The sequence below is a fragment of the Schistocerca gregaria genome, chromosome 2 (assembly GCF_023897955.1).
Source record: "Schistocerca gregaria isolate iqSchGreg1 chromosome 2, iqSchGreg1.2, whole genome shotgun sequence".
In the NCBI taxonomy this organism is placed as follows: domain Eukaryota; kingdom Metazoa; phylum Arthropoda; class Insecta; order Orthoptera; family Acrididae; genus Schistocerca; species Schistocerca gregaria.
In genome coordinates, this window is record NC_064921.1 from 823,543,171 (window position 1) to 823,565,541 (window position 22,371).

A 22,371-nucleotide genomic window follows, 5' to 3' on the forward strand; every position below is an offset into this window, starting at 1 on the left:
TAAGAATGGGGCATTCTGCAGAACTTGCGGACATCGAACTTGGTCAGGTGATTGGGTGTCACTTGTGTCATATGTCTGTAAGTGAGAATTCCACACTCCTAAACATACCCTAGGTCCACTGTTTCTGATGTGATAGTGAAGTGGAAACGTGAAGGGTCATGTACAGCACAAAAGTGTACAGGCCAACCTTGTCTGTTGACTGACAGACTGCCGACAATTGAACAGGGTCGTAATGTGTAAGAGGCAGACCATCACACAAGAATTCCAAACTGCACCAGGATCCACAGCAAGTATTGTGGCAGTTAGGTGGGAGGCGAGAAAACATGGATTTCATGATTGAGCGGCTGCTCATGTGCCACACATCAGGCCAGTAAATGCCAAGTGACACCTCACTTGGTGTAAGGAACATAAACACTGGACAATTGAATAGTGGAAAAACATTGTGTGGAGTGATGAATCACAGTGCACACTGTGGCGATCCAATGGCAGGGTGTGGGTATGGCGAATGCCCGTTGACCGTCATCTGCCAGTGTGTATTGTGCCATCAGTGAGATTAAACAGGCGGTGGTGTTATGGTCTGACCTTGGTTTTCATCGAGGGGGCTTGCACCCCTTGTTGTTATGCATGGTACTATCACAGCACAGGCCTACATTGATGTTTTAAGCAACTCCTTTCTTCTCACTGTTGAAGAGCAATTCAGGGGTGGCAACTGCATCTTTCAACACGATCGAGCACCTGTTCATAATTCACAGACTGTGGCGGAGTGGTTACATGACAACAACATCCCTGTAATGGACTGGCCTGCACAGAGTCCTGACCTGAATCATATAGAACACCTCTTGTGCCAGGCCAACCCTCATTGATACCTCTCCTCAGTGCAGCACTTCCTAAGAATGGGCTGCTGTTCCCGCAATAAACCTTCCAGCACCCCATTGAACGTATGCCTGTGAGAGTGGAAGTGATCATCGAGGCTAAGGGTGTGTCAACACCGTATTGAGTTCCAGCATTACTGATGGAGGGTGCACTTCATTTTCAGCCACATGTCTGGATACTTTTGATCACGTGGTGTCTGTTTAGCAAGTTTATGGTAAAAGGATAGCTAATGCAAGTGCAAATGAAAATAGTTAATAATGTGAAGTATAAACAAAATATCAGAATTTGGAATATTTATTTTGGTAAAAAGTACAGTTCAAGGTCACAAAGTGTGAACTAATGTGGGAGAATAACATTTTTCTATTGGTTTTAAAGAAAACTGACGAATCAGAACGGAGTATTCTTCATGAGTCTTTTCCTTGGAGATACAGAATGCTTACAGCAGTCTAAAGCAACCGGACCTAGCTTTTCAATGGTACGGGCATGTGTAGTATGATCTCTGAAGGAAGTTGTAATTTGCTGGTTTTAGTAGTGATACATGCGTCAAAAATGTTTTAAATTGGAAGCATATTTATTCCAGTGTGTTTTTTAGAAGGTACAAAATTTTTAAGTAATTTTGCATATGAGAGCAAGTAATTCCACGTGGCCTATTGAGCAAATCGTTGACTAAAAACGTGGGTGCATTAGACACTGATAAACTTAATAGTATGGTGAGTATTTTCATGTAGCAACAATCAGTGTTTGGTAGCTGTTCAGATATCAGGAAATACATTACCAAAAAATTGCTAACATGAATGAAAGGGTTTTTGGATGACTGTGTTAAGATTAGCAAGGGCTTGGCAGTGTACAATATCGAGGTTCAGAATATACCAAAGTTTTGCCATTACTTCCATCTTTCATTCAAAATCTAGACCTTTTCCAGATTCTTGGACTAGTTGCACTGTATGCAACTTGTTGGGAGTTGCAATACAGTAGATTTCTGCTCAGCTTTCCTACAGCGAATTCAAACGTAGGTGCAGGTAATGGGCTAACGGAACCACGCTGCTACAAATGGGAGGATTGATCACTTTTGAAAAAGGGGTTTGCAACAATCTGAGCATGTTGCATTGCTCTTGCAGTTCTTTTCTGGATTAGGAAAACTAGTGCATTAGGTAGTGTATTGCCCTGAAATATAATTCCGTCAGCAAGATGTTATAGAATTGAGCAAAGTAGCCAATTCGGACAGTGCTTGCTGTAACTGTGAGTAACTGCCGACTATGACATTTTTTATTTCATTTATTTTGTTTATATGTGTATGCCATATATCTAAATACTTTGTTTCCAGAGAAGATGAAATTTTGTTGGAGTTTGTCACACTGGTGTTGCATGTACCACCTTTCAAACAAAAATGTAGGAATGTTATTTTTGTGTATTAGTAGTTTATTCATTCCTTTGAAATCAATCTAACTGTGCTGAAGTTTTATTTACAGCCACTTTTAATCGACTTTGGGTGTTTCCCGTAATAAGGACGCTTGTGTCATCTGTAAAGAAAGTATTTGTGACCCAATGTCAAGACCCTATTTGTTTATACAGAGAAGAAAGTTGGTTGGCCTACGGATGTACCTGACACACTTGTTTTAGCATTTTTGCATCTGAGAAATATCTTAGTGTTTTCATTTAGTTAATGTCTTACTTGTATTTCTTGTTTCCAATTTGTCAAGTATGAAGTGAACCATTTTTAGTGCAATGTCTCTATGGCATATACTTGGAGCTTGTCAAACAGCATGTTATGGGCCAGATGTCTAAGGCCAGTGTGGCTTTTTTTTTATTCCTTGTTTGCAGGGAATTGCATATGACATCAAACGGCACTAGTCGATTTGCTTTGCCTCAGTGCCTGCTGAATATCAGTGAGAATTTTGTAATTCTCTAAAAATTTCATTAACTTATTATACATTACTTTTCTATGATTTTGTTAAAGCCCAGTATGGCAGTTTGTCTGTAGTTTTATTTACCTCCTTTCTTGGGAATAGGGACCACTTCAGCAATTTAAGTCTGAAAATGTGCCAGTCATTAAAAATCAACTGACTGTACTCTCACCAGGCAGTAAAATGCCTGTAATACATTTCTTTATGATGCAATCATGAACACCATCAATTCCTGATGACCTTTTTTTTAAGAGTTGATGCAACGTGGATGATTTCATCTGTAGTAGGTTCACGAAGACACATTGAGGAGGAACAGGACTGCACTTTTTGCTTCTGTTTCTATCTAGTATCTGTTTTGTCATTGACAAATTATTTGTGATATTTGCAGTTACACTTTAAAGATTTGCAATGTGTTGTGGATCACTTGTACTATTCTCCTGGCTCAGAGTTACGTTCTCCATTTTAGAGGACACTACTTGCTTTCTTCTTTATTACTTTCCATACTGCTTGGCTTTTATTTACCGACTCCATTATGAACTTATCGTTGGCTTTTTTTTGCCTGGTCTATCAGTCTCTTGTACATTTGAAGGTATTTCTAAATGTAGTTGTGCAGAAAAGGGGGTGTGTTATTGTTTCTCCCATATCTGAGTAATTCTCTTTTCCTTGCACCCAATATTTTGGTAACTTATTTATCTCTTTGCTTTTGAAGACTCACCTCATTACTTGTGTTTTGAGAGGGAATACAATTTCAAAGTAATCACAGAAGAATGTTAATGAATTTCTGTTGGTGTCATCCGTTTGTTGAAATTCTTCCCACCTTTCACCGTTGTTTTTAGTTCTGGGTGGGCAGCAAGCAGCTTTGTATTGTAACAACTTTAGCTTCATGATAAAGGTGTGTACTTTTACCTTGTCCAAAACTGTTTGTATTCACAAATATCTAATCTAGGGAAGCGGCAGTAATTTTTGTGATTCTTTCTGTGGTCTTTATGGTCTGTTTTAAGTTTAAAGCATCTGTGAGGTTGAGCAGTAGCTCTTATTTTGCTGGTTCCAGGTAAATCAATGTTAATGTCCCGACACAGCACTAATGACTTTTCGTCTAGATGGAGCCTGTTTAGTCCATATTCAAGCTTATTTATGAATTATTCAGTTTCCATTTGGGGTGCAATGAATACATTCTGTAACTATATTTGCCTTACAAAATTGTGCTGTTTGTCCTGAAGCATTGCTTTTCCCTTTTAAAAATTAAGTTTCAAATCAAATATTGGTTCCCTTTCTCTGCTCTTATCCCTGTGGGTTCTAGATGCTCTGTTTAATACTACTAGTGAACTGCTAGGTATCTGGGCTCATTGCCATTAACAGGAAATGCAAAAGCTATCACTGGTACTATTAATAAATGACACTAACATGAAAACTAGGGTTTATCTGCATCACAGAAGGTATTTAACAACATGTAATGCTTATGAATTTTATTTCTAAGGATTTTAGACATTGAGTTTGAAGGTAGTGCTCTACATGAACTATGCACGGGGATCAGTGGTAGCACCTGTGCAATATTACAAATGTGACACCATGTGGTGACTGGTAACCTTTCAACTTGCAATCGGAGTAATTTTAACTTCATATATTAATTCGAGTGTATAAACTGAACTGTTTAAATATATTCAAATTTTATAATTAATTGCTTAACATTGGGAGGAATAAGCTAAAATGAAGAAAAAATATATTAGTACAGCAGGAATTGAACTCATGCTAACAAATTACCTGCTGTCAACCACACCCCCACAGAACCATTGTTTCTGTCCCTCCTAATAAACCCCTCAGACTAATTTGAACAATATGCTACACATATTTTCGAAGAAACTATTGATCTGGTGTTGTGAGCAATGTAGCACTCTTAGTGCCAGAAGGAATGACATCACATCAGAGCATGTGCAGTGAAAAACAGACAACTGCACTACTCTTCCAAATTTATTGGAGCACAGCTGACCATCATTCATTTCAGCACCTGATACTGGTTTCTAATTATTGTGGAGAGAAGGGTACAAAACATGTTTTCACCTCTTATTTGCATGCGAGCACGCATTCAAAGAGAAGCGGCATAATTCTAGTGTGGTATTTACATTGTGCTGGAGCACATTAGTACACGATAACTTACAGCCAGAGTATACTGTGGTGGTATGGGCAGCAGTTCTATGCACCAAAAATGATAAGTATCCACCAGCTCACCATACTTTCCCCACAGAGAGATTTTAAGGAAGGAAATCATGTGTGCCTTCTTCAGTGAATCGTGTTTACTTCATTCTACATGTTAGCTCCCAGATATGGTGATGATGCATAAACAAAAAATTTTACCATAGCCCCCACAGAGCCCCAACCATTCACAAGTCAACTTCATTACATAGATATCCAACTGTTAAATTAGAAAGCATATGTATCACCAGTCAATCATGCGATACCTTTGAGACCAAGATGAAAAGCATAACCTTGTACAACAAAGAATAACTTAACACAGTATATTCAGATTATTTTAACAAAATGTCCAACATTGCCCGCACATCAACATACAACCACACGCTACCACTGCATGCAGTGAGAACCTGTAATGATGCCATTTTCACATCAATAATACGCTACAAAACAAATGTCTGGGTACAGATTTTGGTGCATGAGGAACAGGCAACTCCTTCTGTGTGCCCACAAGTGTGTGTGCTCATCAGATTAAACAGGGGCCTTTGGCAGCACGCCAACCACTGCTTTGCTTTTCTAGCGATCCTCGAAATCTATCCAGTAGGAATTACAGTGAGACGACCAGAAGCATCTGATTGGTTATGCAAAGAGGAAGTGACAGAAGTACAACAAATCTTAGACCAAAGGCTAACAACCAATGCCCAGCTCCTGTAATGGAAAGAGGAATATGGCAGAACATCTGGCACACGACTGCAGTCTCAGGTAACTGAAGCCACACTCTTACACATATTTTTAATTAGATTATGTTAACAAGAATTGAAGTGGTACGCTGATCCATTTTAAAAGTTTTGTTCATTCTAAAATAGATGGAGGATCTGCTAAGGGAGCCTCAACAATTATCAGGAGGAAGAGCTTGAATAATGCAGCACAGGAGTTCCTAGACTTAATGTCCTATCATGTTCCAATACTGTGAGCTAATGTCAGTGATTTTACAATGGGGAAAGGAGGGGGGGAGGTGAGACAGAAGTAAGATAGATAAATGTAAGTTTCACATTTTATGTTTTATTATTTTCACAAAGTGATCATTTAGTTAAAAAAGGTTCTCTGGATGTCTCAGAAAGAATACATTTTTTCCTTTACATCATTTAGCACCAAGTCGTCACTCTGTAAATGGTGTCTTTCAATTAAAATATAGCTCTAGATATAACATTTTCATCTGCTTTGTCTTCATGCATTACTTATTTCACACAAATACAAACATTCAACTGACTACATATAAAACATGACAATGCATTAAAAGAATATATGGAATAAAATAAATAGTATGAGATGATACATGAAATGAGAAAGTGAATGATGGTTCACTGCCTTTTTTGTGCTGATTTCTTTTACTGTTGCCTTCTCTGTCCTGCCCTGCCATGCACTGCAGCTGGAAACATTACAGTGGCACAGTTTAGCACTTAGAAATCACCACTGTCATTTGTATTTTTCCTCTGACTTCTTGTCATTTTTTTATCCTCAAGATGACTTTTTGTGCGTTCTACTTCTGTAAGACTGAACAAAAGACAAATATTAATTAATCACACAGGAAACATAAGAAATGTACACAATTTAAACAAATTGCAGCAACATTTTAGCACAACAGGAGTGTGATCATAATACTTAGCATTTTTAGTCACTCTGGTTTTACAAACAATTTATCATGAAGATTAACAGGCCTTTACTGTAACAAATGAAGCAACTGTTTGAAGTAACAACAAATTGTACTAAGCACTATATTTATAGTTTGCTTTTCATGCAGCGTACAGATTAAATTTCTACACTTTAGATATCTTACTCGTGTATGCTTGGCTGTCAGAGACAGCGAAGGACTTTGAAGAGCAGCTTAAAAGACATACTGCCTTTTGGAACAGACAGGAGGTTAAAGATGAACATGAACAAAAATAAGACAAGGTTACAGAAATATTGTATAATTAAATCAGGTGATGCTGATCAAATTAGATCATGACATCAGCCACTAAAAATCAGTAGACAAGTTTTGCTACCTGGCCGACAAAACATTTGATGATGGCTCAAGTATAGATGGCATAATTGCAGAGTGACAATGGCAAAAGAAGTATTTCTCAAAAAGAGAAATTTGTTACCATCAAATATAAATTTAAATATTAGGAAGTCTATTCTGAACACAGTTGTCTAGAATATAGCCTTGCATGGAAGTGAGGCAAAAGGGGAGGGGGGGAGACATTTATGGCATAACTTTACTAAAAAAGTGATTGATTGATTGGGGGCAGGGGTAAAAATAGTAAATGGAGGCCGACTGATGAATATGGTAAGCAGGTTCAAATGGGTCTAAGTTACAGTAGTTATTCAGAGGTTACAAAGCTTGCACAGGATGACCAACAGGGAGAGCTGCCTCAAACCACTCTTAGGAGTGAAGAAGAAGACCACCACCACCACCACCACCACCACCAGTTCGAAATCCCTGAAGGTTCTCCTTGTCAAAAGCTACGAATAACATAAATGAATAAATAATTAATTAACCACTCAATCTATCCCTGAATTAATGTTGTTCTGTTGGTTCCTGTAGATTTGTCAGACTTACACACAAAATGAAATTTCAGAACTTTATTAACACTGTGTGACCTAGATTTCAGGTTGCAAGGCCATCCTGTAGTACGTAACTTTTGTATGTTATAAATTAAAATCCACGTACAGGGTGTATCAAAAAAGTGTCATTCAATTTGGCATTCAAAGGGAAATACAAAAATTTATTTTTCATGCCGTTTCATAGGTGTTCAATATGCCCCCTTGAGATGCACGGCATATGTCAATGGAGTATTCAAATTGTTCTCACACTGCAGTGAGCATGTCTTGAGTTACAGCTTCCACAGCTGTTGTTATGCAATGTGTCAGTTCATTCATTGTTGCTGGTAATGGAGGCACATGAACAGTCTTATGAACCCTCACAAGAAATGATCACACACAGTCATGTCCGGTGATCTTTGAGGAGAGTAATTTAAGGCTAAATCATTTGGTCCAGTGTGACCAATCCATCATTCAATAATCCCTCGATTAAAAAGTTTCTGTACTTCCACATGCCAGTGCCCCCATCCTGTTGATAAATGAAGTAGTTTGAATCTGTCTTCAAACGTGGAAAAATAAAGTTCTCAAGCATATCGAGATATGTGCTTCCTGTAACAGTGTTCTTTGAGAAGTAAAATGGACCATACACCTTTCCTTGTGAAACTGCACAAAAAACCATTATAGTTTGGAGAGTCCCTCATGTTGTACAACTTTATGTGGTTGTTCTGTACCCTGTATTCTCACTTTACAACTGTTCACCTTTCCATTAAAATGTAATGCTGCCTTGTCACTGAACACTAAGCGTGGAAGAAAACTGTCACCCTCCATATTGCCAAGAATGAAATTCCAGAACTCCACGTATTATTGTTTGTCACCTTTAAGGAGAGCCGGCAGCAGAATTCTGTACAGTTTCATGTGTAAACATTGTAGCAACACATATCAGGTTGACATCAGTTGCATGTTCAGCTGTTCAACAGCACCGCGAATAGGTTTCTGTGGACTCCTGGTGAAACTATGGTGGGTGCGTTCAACATCTGTGTCACACACAGTGGGATGACCTGGCCATTTGCTTTACACAAACAACTAGTTTCTTTGAATTGTTCATGCCATTGTCTATAATGCTCTGTGCTGTAGGAGAATCCAAACCATATATAGTTTGAAAGTTATTACTGACTGCCACTGCACTAAACTTTAAACACACAACACTTTCTTTGCTGATCCATTATGGACGGTAGGACAATGGCTGGCATGTATTTCTTGATGCAACATTTTACCAACAGCCAACATAAGTAGTACATAAAATAAATTTCTAAAATAAATTTCTACAATACCTATGGCTGTTGGTAAATTATTGCATGAAGAAACAATAATTTCTGCTGTCCCAACACCATTTTTACTAGAATTGAAGTGGGCACATACTTTTGCTACCTAGCAGGGACCATGTAGAACTATCTAGTTTGCTCTTTTGAACAGTACATTGTTCACATCCATCACAAACATAATAATGGTCATGATTTTTTAAAATCTGATAATTCTTTTTATACTCCCTGTATTTTTTTGTCTGTATGTGAAGTCTGATCTCAGAAACTACTGTAGGGACTCCGATACAGTTTCCACTGACAGAGACCAATTTTTGAGGAGGGTTTATCTATTTCAGTTATTACTGATAGCCAGGTAAGTTGTCCAGTTAGTACAACACATGTGAAGTCAGATGGGTCACTAGTTATTTTACAGACTTGTTTGATGATTACCTTACTGCCCTTACGTATCAGATTTATAAGAAGAGACAATAATGGCTAAAGAAACACTGTTTACAAAAGTGCTCATTACAAACTTAAATGTGTATCCTCTGACCTGGTAAAGCGAATCTCCTGTTCTACAGTTCAACAGGCTGCAGGTTTTTATCACCTATCCTCAATTCTTCCTTGCCCGGTGGCTAAAAAGGCATGTCTAGTTCAAATTTTATTGAAGGTTCACATCACTTTCAGTAGTTGTGCACTTTCTGAACTATCACAACTGCTTCTATTGAAGCTCAGTTTACAGTTTGTCAATTATCGCCTTTCCTGCTGATATTCGTTTTTCTTGAAACTTAAAAGCTACACCGAATATCAGATTTTTCACCCAACCTGTTCACCACAAACAATTCAATGAACTACAGAGACTGTTTCACATACATCACTATGTGGTTTAAACTCAACACTAAACGAAACCTTTTTTTTCTTAACAACTTTAACTGATATCAAAGAATGCCACACAACAACCTCTTAATTACTGGTAGTTCTCAGACTTGCACCTACATTTATGAAGACTTTACATTCTGCTTGATGGGTACCATATATATTATTGTGCATAACAGGGCAAATTATGTATCACTTTGTGTATCTGCCAACTTACTTCTTCTGCTATTGCTCTCAGTTCTTCTGCTGCTGCCTTTCCAGTCTGTTCAACCATACTGTAAAATATACTGTTGTTGTCACTGAGTAGTATGTGTGGATGGTCAAATTCCTGAAAATTTGCAATAGAAAAGTAGTGGATGTAAGTATTTGAGGCAACAGTAAAACTGTGAATACGTATCTTATGAATAGCTTACACAGTAACGATCTTTCACTACCAACAAAACACAAAAACAATTACAGAAATTTAATTATTAATATTATTCCTGCTGGCTAAGTACAAACAAAATTTTATTTTTAAATTATATTACTGATGTGCTGAAGTACAATACACAAATAAATACTACTGTTTTAAACCTTCCAGCTTTCATCCCAAGATTTCTTTTGATATATGAAAACCCTATCTTCATCAGTATGTGAGGAGTAAGTAACTTCAACTGAAACAACATGAACAATTTTTGCCATCTTCTATGCCCACTACACCAACTGTCATTCTCAATCTTCCATTCAACGAGGTGATAATCCATCTAAAACTTAATGGAACTTCTACTAACAGTAGCAGAATTTTTAGTATTTTCAACCCACTTAATTATGTGAACTGCAAATCCTCTAGTGTAACCATCCTGGATGTTACTCTATTGTGACTGCCATTGCGACATAACATCTCTTAGTCCTTGCTAGTAGAAATCCTTGGATAACAGAAGAAATATTGAATTTAATTGTTGAAAGAAGAAAATATAAAAATGCAGTAAATGAAGCAGGCAAAAAGAAATACAAACGTCTCAAAAATGACATCGACAGGAAGTGCAAAATGGCTAAGCAGGGATGGCTAGAGGACAAATGTAAGGATGTAGAGGCTTATCTCACTAGGGGTAAGATAGATACTGCCTACAAGAAAATTAAAGAGACCTTTGGAGAAACGAGGACCACTTGTATGAATATTAAGAGCTCAGATGGAAACCCAGTTCTAACCAAAGAAGGGAAAGCAGAAAGGTGGAAGGAGGATATAGAGGGTCTATACAAGGGTGATGTACTTAAGGACAATATTATGGAAATGGAAGAGGATGTAGATGAGGATGAGATGGGAGATGTGATACTGCGTGAAGAGTTTGACAGAGCCCTGAAAGACCTGAGTCGAAACAAGGCCCCTGGAGTAAACAACATTCCATTGGAACTACTGACGGCCTTGGGAGAGCCAGTCCTGACAAAACTACCATCTGGTGGGCAAGATGTATGAGACAGGTGAAATACCCTCAGACTTCAAGAAGAATATAATAATTCCAATCCCAAAGAAAGCAGGTGTTGATAGATGTGAAAATTACCGAACTATCAGTTTAATAAGTCACAGCTGCAAAATACTAACGCGAGTTCTTTACAGACGAATGGAAAAACTAGTAGAAGCCGATCTCGGGGAAGATCAGTTTGGATTCCGTAGAAATGTTCGAAAACGTGAGGCAATACTGACCCTACGACTTATCTTAGAAGCTAGGTTAAGGAAGGGCAAACCTACGTTTCTAGCATTTGTAGACTTAAAGAAATCATTTGACAATGTTGACTGGAATACTCTCTTTCAAATTCTGAAGGTGGCAGGGATAAAATACAGGGAGCAAAAGGCTATTTACAATTTGTACAGAAACCAGATGGCAGTCATAAGAGTCGAGGGGCATGAAAGGGAAGCAGTGGTTGGGAAGGGAGTACGACAGGGCTGTAGCCTCTCCCCGATGTTATTCAATCTGTATATTGAGCAAGCAGTGAAGGAAACAAAAGAAATATTAGGAGTAGGTATTAAAGTCCATGGAGAAGAAATAAAAACTTTGAGGTTCCCCGATGACATCGTAATTCGGTCAGAGACAGCAAAGGACTTGGAAGAGCAGTTGAATTGAATGGACAGTGTCCTGAAAGGAAGATACAAGATGATCATCAACAAAAGCAAAATGAGGATAATGGAATGTAGTCGAATTAAGTCGGGTGATACTGAGGGAATTAGATTAGGAAGTGAGACACTTAAAGTAGTAAAGGAGTTTTGCTATTTGGGGAGCAAAATAACTGATGATGGTTGAAGTATAGAGGATATAAAATTTAGACTGGCAATGGCAAGGAAAGCGTTTCTGAAGAAGAGAAATTTGTTAACATCGAGTATAGATTTAAGTGTCAGGAAGTCATTTCTGAAATTATTTGTATGGAGTGTAGCCATGTATCCAAGTGAATCATGGATGATAAATAGTTTGGACAAAAAGAGAATAGAAGCTTTCGGAATGTGGTGCTACAGAAGAATGCTGAAGATTAGATGGGTAGATCACATAACTAATGAGGAAGTATTGAATCAGATTGGGGAGAAGAGAAGTTTGTGGCACAACTTGACCAGAAGAACGGATCGGTTGGTAGGACACGTTCTGAGGCATCAAGGGATCACCAATTTAGTACTGGAGGGCAGTGTGGAGGGTAAGAATCGTAGTGGGAGATCAAGAGATGACTACACTAAGCAGATTCAGAAGGATGTAGGTTGCAGTAGGTACTGGGAGATGAAGAAGCTTGCACAGGATGGAGTATTATGGAGAGCTGCATCAAGCCAGTTTCAGGACTTAAGACCAAGACCACCACCACCACCACCACCACCACCACCACCACCACCACCACCACCACCACAACAACAACAACAACAACAACAACAACAACTCCTTGCAAAAAGGGAAACTGCTTTGGCTGAAACTGGAAAACCATATTATTCACTGCAGTGACTTAGGTTGTATGTTAATGCATTGAGACATTTTTCGAAGCAAATAAAACTGTTTTACAGTTAGGTTTCTCAACAAAACTGGCTATGGAGAGATTAATGTACCAACTGATCTCAGATCATGAAATGAGGGAGGAAAGTAAAGTGTGGAAAATACTGACAAGGAGAAGGGACATCATGATAGGACATCATTTAAGATATGAAGGTGTGACTTCCATGGTACTAGAGGGAACTGTAGAGGGCAAAAAACTGTAGAGTAAGAGACAAGTTGGAATACATCCAGCAAATAACTGGGAACATAGGTGACAAGTGCTACTGTGAGGTGATGAGGTTGGCACAGGAGAGGAATTCGTGGCAGACCACATCACACCAGTTAGAAGACAGATGACTCAAGAAAGAAAAAAATTGTCATACGCAGCCACACTCATCCCTGACATTGTTGGCTGGTTCACCTGCCCATATACACACAAACGTCCACTTAGTGTTATTGACGAAGAGTCGTGCTCCAGCTACCACTACAGGTGACACAGGAGAGACATCTCTCAAACTGCAAATAGGATCTAGCCTGACTACGGAAGAACATCAATGAGTTTATTTGCTCTAAGCAAAAGTTCAGATGCTTTCAAATCCTGAGCCGACAGAAGACAGACCATTGTTGGACATGGTAAAACACTATAACACCACCTGAGATCGTCCATCAATTAAGTCCAAGTCTTACAGGGTCTCACTTTTAGAACAATGGGTAAAATTTAAGATAATGACAATGAGCGTATGGAGTCTTTGGTCCTCTCCTGCAGTCCTTTGAGGAAGAAAGATGGTAAATGTCAATTACACCTTGACTAATGATGACTGAACATAATCATGGAAAATTATGTCTATCCAAGCTGCATACTGATGACACTTTAGACTACTTTGAAAGGGCGAAATGTTTCTTAACTATTGATATGTAGACAAGATTCTGGCAAATAGAGATTGGTGAGGCTGTCTAGAAGAGTTATCCCATTTGGACTAACACTGAAGCCATCTTTGAACGTATTGTATCTTATCGCTTTAGGGCACAAAAAACAACTGGGGTCATACGTGCCCAAGTCTAAACTATAGAACATGACCACACACAAGAGTTTAACGACTACACATCAGTCCCAATTGACAGACTAGAAGACAGCTAAAAACAGGCACATGGAAAAAAAGTGCTAAGAAACACGATGCAGAAATGGAGGTCCAAAACTACAAATTAAATGGTTGTGGCCACACTCCTTCGGCAGATAAAAAGTAAAACATGATCGACAGCCCAAATGTCATTCACTAAAACAGCTGATAAATCAGACAGCAAACCCAAGCTGGAACACAAATGATTAAATAAAAAGGGCATTCCAGCAAGAAGTGGCAGACAGTTAAAATTTGTTATATGGACAAAGTGGCGGGGTGGCGCCACTGTGCAAATGACATTGACTAAAAAGGCTGTGCCCAATACGCAGCAGAGTTAAAGTAATCTCCTCACGGTGGGAGGGCCAAGAGGAGGTTGTCCAAGGTGCTAGGGGAGGCTTAAGCCTAAGCTTATTCCCGTGAATGGGGACCATTGGCAATGGCAAAGGGACACCACCTCCACACAGATATCAATGCAGAGTTCATTGAAGGGAATATATGTACTTGTGGGCTGAGGCACGAGGACTGCAGCTTTGGCAGTTGCGTCAGCAACCTTGTTTCCTGGCAGACTGATATGACCAGGGATCCACAGATACATGACACTGGCTCCACGGAGACTGAGCAAATGACAGAGCACCTGTAGTCGAGTTTCTAATTGACAAGGGACCAGTACAAATGGAGGAGGGTGGTGGTTCAATCAGCAGTCCAGGAAGTACCATTGAGGACACGTAGGAGATTGAAAGACCACATACAGCGGGCTGCCAGGTAAGACACGAGAGGACGAAGAGTCTCCTATCAAGCATGAGCCCCAGAAATTTCTTATTTTCAACGAACGGACGGGCAACAGGCCCAAGATGTAGAGATGGTGGGAGAAACCATTTGCACCACCAGAAGTTAATAAAGACTGTTTTGTCAGGGGAAAAGCAAAAGCCATTGTCGATGCTCCAGGAGTAGAGGTGATCAAGACAGCATTGAAGACACCGCTCAGTGAGACAGGTCCATAGAAAACCGCTAATAGATGGCAAAATTATCTACAAAAAGAGAGCTGGAGATGCCCGGCAGGAGACAGGCCATTACAGGGTAAATGGTGATAGCAAAGAGGATGCACTCAGGACAGAACCCTGAGGCACACTTTTCCTGGATAAAGATGTCCGACAAGACAGAATCCACACACACCTTGAAAACTGTCTTGTAAAAATGCCTGAAGGTAAAAGGGCAGGCACTCACCGAAGCACCATGTGCAAAGAGTACCAGCTGTCCAGCAGGTGTTATAGGCCTCCTCCAAATCTAACAACACTGTCACAGTCTGGGATTTCCACAGATAACCATTCACGACATGGGTGCACAAAGTAACGAGATGGTCAACTGCAGAACACCATGCTTTAAATCCAAACAGTGCATTTGTTAGTAAATGTTGAGACTCGAGCCACCATACCAGCCAGGGATGAATCATACCTTCCAACACCTTGCATACGCAGCTGATAAAGAGATGGGGGTGGTAGCTAGACTGAAGGTTTTTGTCCTTGCTGGACTTAGGTATGGGTACAATGGTGGCTTCAAACCAGTGTCCGGGAAATGTGCCCTCTGCCCAGATGCAGTTGTGTATGTTAAACAGGAAATGATTGCCCGCAAGAGACTGTGCTGCAACTCTTATGTGGATGGTGTCCGGTCCTGGGGCACAGGATTGGGATGAATTTAGAGCATCATCGAGCTACCTCATCGGGAAGGTGGCATTAGAGCACTCATGATTCAGAGAAGACAAGGGTATTGCCCAAGCCGCCTCCACTCATTTCCGATGGAGGAAGGCATGGTGATAATGCAAAGAGCTCAAAACTTCCACAAAACGGTGACCCAAGGTGTTGGAGGTCCACAATAACATCGTCTGCTACTGTCAGGCTGGAAATTGGGGAATGGACCTTGGTACCAGAGAGCTGTCGGAGGTTGTCCCCACACGACAGAGGAAGGTGGAATTGGTAAAAGAACTAGTGAATGAAAGCCAGCTAGCTCGTTTGCTATCCCATAGGACGTGACAACACTTTGCACCTAACTGTTTACAATGAATGCAGTTTGCCGTCATAGGATGGTGGTTAAAAATACAGAGAGAGCACATCTCCATGTGCGAATCACATCGCGGAATGCCTCAGTTCACCAAGGGACTAGAACATGATGTGATAATGAGGGTGTGCGAGAAATTGAACATTCTGCAGTAGCAAGGATAACATTGGTGACATAGTCCACCAGGTCATCACAACCAGGGAAATCTTATTCTTTGAAGGTCGCCAGGGAAGGGTAAAGCTGCCAGTCAGCCTTACTAAGCTGCCATTTGCACCTGCACCCAGGTGGGATAGGAGTCAACAAACAGATAGCACACAAGATATGGTCACTTAAGTAGGTACCAGAAAGAACGGACCACTCAAGACGATGGACAAGCTGGGCAGCACAAAAGGACAGGTCCAAATGGGAACATATGTCTGAGGAGTCTGAAAGGAAAGTGGGTGCTCCAGTGTTAAGGCAGAAGAGATTAAGTTTGTTAAGAAGGTCAGCAAAGAGTCAAACTCTGACAGGTCCTGGGAGAACCCCAGAGGGGATGATGTGCATTAAAGTCACATAGTAGCAAAAATGGGGGAGGTAGCTGCCCAATAAGCTGAAGGACGTCTGCCCTGGTGATAATGAAGGACAGAGGGACATAAATGGTACAGAAGGAGAAAGTCAGGCAGGGAAGGAAAAGGCTCATCCCTTATGATAAGCATGACACCCCCCCATGAGACTGAATGCCGACCTCAGGGGGAAGGTCAAAACAAATTGGTATGTATTGTGAAAGCTCAAAGCAGTCTTGAGGGCACAATTTCGTTTCCTGAAGGCAAAGTCCAAGGGGATGCTAAAGCAGCCATAAATAGTCTTCGTGGGACCAAAGGCTGAGAACTTTCCATTGGAGGAGAGTCACGAGGAGGAAGAGATGGAGGTGTCCCAAGTCAGCAGCCACCGAGTGCCAGGCGGTGTAGAGTCCCTACCACAGGGCACAGGATCAGGAAGATCCTGCTCCATGGGGTCCACAGAAGCATTGGCTTGCTTGTGTGATCGATCCATGGAGTGCAACACTGAAAACGGTTGGTGGTGCGCACCGGCAATACAGAGGTTGGTTGGGCTAAGGTAGCATGTGACGACACCGTCTAACAGGATCGTCGAGTTGGTGAAGGAGAAGATCGTTTGTCTACTTCAAGCGTTTCCAGTTATATCTACATGGATACTCTGCAAATCACATTTAAATGCCTGGCACAGGGTTCATCAAAAAAGAAAAACCACCTTCCCAATTCTCCATTATTCCAATGTTGTATAGCACGTGGGAAGAATGAACACTTATATCTTTCCGTACGAGCTCTGATTCCCCATATTTTATCATGGTGATCATTCCTCCGTGTGTAGGTGGGTGTCAACAAAATATTTTCACATTCGGAGGATAAAGTTGGTGATTGGAATTTCGTGAGAAGATTCAATCACAACGAAAAACGCTTTTCTTTTAAAGATTTCCAGCCCTAATCCTGTATCATGTCTGTGACACTCTCTCCCATATTTCGCGGTAATACAAAAATGCTGCCTTTCTGTAACTTTTTTTATGTATACCATCATCAGCCCTATCTCTTAAGGATCCCATATTGTGCAGCAGTATTCTAAAAGATGACGGACAAGCATAGTGCAGGCATTCATAAGAAGTAGAGGCATATGATATTTCATCAAGATGACAAAAGCCCAGTGAAGTAATCTATGTCCTAAAAATTAAGCCCTACTACAATTCTGAGGCACGGATCGATGAAGCAGGCTTCGAGGAAACTGAGTAGACACTTGACAAACGTGAAGCTGTGACTTAAGAGGCTACCCTTGATACTGATCATACTGAAGAGGATGTGACAATATGACCAAAACACAAGCGTCCACCAGTACTGCCATAAAGAGGACTACAGGCAAGATCCATATGCAGCTGTTGCAGTCTGTTTCAATGAGAAGTTCTGAAATAGCAGGTGGCTTTTTCACCAAGAGAGGAAGTAATATCATAAACTGTGGAGTTTGCAATGTGGCATAGCTATCAACATCACTGGCTGGTATGCTCCTGGTCGCCAGTTCAAACCCAACCACTTGTGTACACTTGTTATTCAGTATTTATCATTTCTGAAAGGTTCTCTAAATGTATTATGTCTGTATATCTTAAAATTTCATTTTATGAACAGTAGTACTCTCCAATCAGTAGCACAGTTCTATTCTGTTCCCTGTACATTGGAGATCGTAATGAATATGCTTTCAGCGCTAAGTGCTGTACTTCACTGATGACCTTGCTCTTGGGTCTGGACTTTAGAGTTGTAACAACATGACAATACCAATCAGAGGTAATTATGGACTTCAAGGACAGTTAAAAGTGTGCAATACATCATGAGGTCATGGTAAGTCAGTTTAGTATGATCCCTGAAACCAAAGCTAATATTTTTTAAAGGCTCTGAAAATGTCTTGTTAAATAAGTTTTGGATACTGCTTTGCTAGAGTGGTTCCTTTTATTAACAACTACATTACAAAAATTCCAATAGCACCCACCAGCATCTCAGTACCAGCATATTTCAAGATTCAAGTTAAAGACTATGGAACACTTTCATGTCCTTGTCTCCCATTAACCATACGTTTAATGCAAACGTCTTTGTACATCACCCATATCTTACATTTCTCATAATGGAGGAAGCCTTGGTTCCCAAAGCAACAGGCTGCTTGATTAGATTAGATTAATATTTGTTCCATAGATCATGCATACTACACTTCGTAATGATGTGGAATATGTCAGGTTAATAAAAGATGTCTGTACAAGATATTTCATTACACAAAATATTGCATGACACTAATGTTTAAGCTAGTTTTTTCCCCTCCCTTAATTTATATCTAAAAATTCTGCCAGTGAGTAGAAGAAGTTGTCATCTAGAAATTCTTTTAATTTATTTTTGAATGTTAGTTGACTATCTGCCAGGCTTTTGATGCTGTTTGGTAGGTGACCAAAGACTTTTGTGGCAACTTAATTTACCCCTTTCTGTGCCAAAGTCAAATTTAACCCTGCGTAGTGAAGATCATCCTTTCTCCTGGTGTTATAGCTATGCACACTGCTATTATTTTTGAACTGGGTAGGATTATTAACAACAAATTGCATAAGTGAATATATATACTGTGAGGATCCCTAGATCCTTAAATAGATGTCTGCAGGATGACCGTGGGTGGGCTCCAGCAATTATTCTGATTACACATTTTTGAGCAATGAATACTTTTCTACTCAATGATGAATTACCCCAGAATATGATGCCATACGAAAGCAGTGAATGAAAGTAGGCATAGTAAGCTAATTTACTGAGATTCTTATCACCAAAATTTGCAATAATCTTAATAGCATACGTAGCTGAACTCAGACTTTTCAGCATACCATCAATGTGTTGCTTCCAGTTTAACCTCTCATCAATGGCCACACCTAAAAATTTTGAAAATTCTACCTTAGCTACAGACTTCTGTTCAAAGACCATATTTATTACTGGAGTTGTGCCATTTACTGTACGGAACTGTATATACTGTGTTTTATCAAAATTTAAAGAGAGTCCGTTTGCTGAGAACCACTTAATAATTTTGTGAAAGACATCATTTACAATTACATCACTCAGTTCTTGGTTTTTGGTTGTTATTACTATACTTGTATCATCAGCAAAAAGAACTAACTTAGCATCTTCATTAATATGGAATGGTAAGTCATAAATATATATCAAGAACAGTTAAGGACCTATGAGCGAACCCTAGGGCACCCCGTACTTTATAGCCCGCCCCAGTTTGGTGAATCAGCTGTTTTAACATTACATGAATCACTTATTTCAACTTTCTGCATTCTTCCAGTTAAGTATGAATTAAACCATTTGTGCACTGCCCCCCTCAAACCATAATGATTTAGCTTATCTAAAAGAATTCCATGATTTACACAATCAAAGGCCTTTGAGAGATCACAAAATACCAATGGGTGATGTCCGGTTATTCAGAGCATTTAATATTTGATAAATGAAAGCGTATATAGCATTTTCTGTTGAAAAGCCTTTCTGAAAACCAAACTGACATTTTGTTAGTACTTTAATGATTCAAGAGTAGCCTCCCATATTTGTAAAAATACTTTCTCAAAAAATTTTGATAGAGCTGTCAGAAGGGAGATTGGGCAATAGTTATTGACATCCGTCGCATCCCCTTTTTATGCAATGGTTTTACAATGGCATATTTCAGTCTATCAGGGAAAACACCCTGCTCCAAAGAGCTATTACATACGTGGCTGAGAATCCTACTTATCTGTGGGGAACTAGCTTTAAGTATCTTGCTGGAAATGCAATCAATTCCGTAAGAGCTTTTACTTTTCAGTGAGTTTATTATTTTACTGATTTCAGAGGGAGTGGTTGGTGGAAATACAGTTGTTTCAAACTGCACAGGTACGGCCTCTTCAATTAGAAGCCTTGGCTCTTCTAGTGAAGATCTAGATTGTAGTTTCTCCGCAACATTTAAAAATAGATTATTGAAAATATTTCCAATTTCTGATTGTTTGTTAGTACACTTGTCATTCAGTTTCATGGCACTAAAGTCTTCCTGTGCTCTTGGTTGCCCTGTTTCCCTTTCGATAATATTCCACACTGCTTTAATTTTATTATCAGAGTTACTGATCTCAGACATGATACACATGCTTCTGGACTTTTTAGTAACTTTTCTTAGTACCGCACAATAGTTTTTATAATATTGAACAATTTTGGCGTCAGTACTCCCTCTTGCTAGTAGATACAGTTCTCTTTTATGGTTGCAAGATATTCTTATTCCTTTAGTTAGCCAAGGTTCTTTATATGTTTTCTTAGAATTATGTTTAACTATTTTCTTGGGAAAACAATTTTCAAATACCCTTAAAAATGTATTGTGAAATAAGTTATATTTCAAGTTTGTATCAGGTTCCTTATACACTTCATCCCAATCTAGCTGCTTTAGGGCTTTCCCTAAAGTTTGCAATATTTATATTTTTAACTGAACGCACTGCTTTGAAATTCTGATTTGATATACTGCATGGAGCTATGTCATGTACTGTAACTAACTGTGCACCATGATCGAAAGACCATACTCAACAGAATAAGCATATATGTCCTTAAATTTATCTTGGTCTATAAAAAAGTTTTCTATCAGTGTCCTGCTGTTCTTTGTTATGCGAGTAGGAAAATCAATGATCAATTGTCCAGAAGCAAGCTGTTTTACATCTTTTCTTTATTGCCCACGTCCCTGAGTAACTTCTTATTCAATGCATTGAAGCTGAAGCTGTTGCACTGACTCCTTAAAATTTTTTGTTACAGCAGAAAATTCATTTAACAGTATGCTTGTAAATGCATGCTTACCTTGAGATTGCCACCATCCATAACTAGGACCTTATCACTATCCATAATGGTATGTAGTCTATGAGCAATCGTAAGAACAGTGCAATCACTAAACCTCTGACGAACTGTCTGCTGGATAAGTGCATCAGTCCTGCAATAGAAAGCAATTGTTAGAATTGAGGGAGTTTTTTTTCTTCTTGGGCCTGCGTCACACCATAGTCATGCACAAACACATTGAATTCAAATGAACAAGTGTTCCTTTATTCTATATGAATCAATCTTTGTGAACCAAAAATTAACCTGTGAATCAGTAGTATGTGACTATTAAGGAAGCAGTTGAGGTTAAATTATCAAGTGACCTTATAAACATAGATGGCTGTTTCTGCTTAAACCCTGCATGTAATCCTGCTCCCTCCCTGGGCAAACAGAGGGACGGAGTTAGTGCTACTTTGCCTGCTGATTATTAATGTTCACTATCAATAACTTCTGATACTTGTCCTCTTTGGCTGTGTAGTGGCACTTTTTTTTGCATGTTATTTTCTGCATATGCTTTGCAAACCGAGATTTTATATTTCCTTGCACAAAGCTGCTTCATTGCTTTTGGCCCTGAATATGACAGTTGAAATATTAGTGGTTGTCGAAGACATCATTCGAGTGCATTCCCTAAGGCTGCATTCCCGAAAGTTATTTGAACTACTTATACACCAGGAGAAACCAAGTGTCACAACATTTGACTGTAAACAGTATTAATTTTGATACCAAACAAAATGTGCATAGTAGACTGCAAAATGAAGCAATGCCTGATGCATGCAACACAGGTGTAAAACAATATACTACAAATCCCATAACCAATGTAACAAATTTTATAGTACAAAACATAATATTTTTGCGAAGATGTTAGCGCTAATGGTGTTGGTGGACAGTTCTTGACTATGTAACATTAAACTATTAGGAAGGAATATTTTTAAACACCTTAAACTGAATTAGTTTACAGTTAGTTGTCTCTTATTCTCAAGACTTACAAGGCTGCCAACTGAAACACCATTAAAGACTATAGCCAACCAAAGGTCTCGTTAGAAAGTAACCTTCAGTTAAGCAGTTACATGCATCACAAAACAACAAATTAATAGGAAAGCACTCTTCTATAAACGTCA

General features: G+C 39.3%; 1 protein-coding gene across 4 annotated transcripts in view; it reads right to left on the bottom strand.

The window, feature by feature from the left end:
• Positions 1–6,004: 6,004 nt before the first annotated feature.
• Positions 6,005–22,371, bottom strand: part of LOC126335166 (probable multidrug resistance-associated protein lethal(2)03659) — a 262,493-nt gene continuing 246,126 nt past the window's right edge. For all 4 annotated transcript variants that reach the window (XM_049998144.1, XM_049998145.1, XM_049998143.1 and 1 more), the window contains 3 exons: positions 21,239–21,368; positions 9,942–10,052; positions 6,005–6,518 (listed from right to left, as the gene is read on the bottom strand). In XM_049998144.1, the coding sequence (XP_049854101.1) occupies positions 6,483–6,518; positions 9,942–10,052; positions 21,239–21,368 (277 nt within the window). In that variant the 3' untranslated portion in view covers positions 6,005–6,482. The remainder of the gene's footprint in view (positions 6,519–9,941; positions 10,053–21,238; positions 21,369–22,371) is intronic.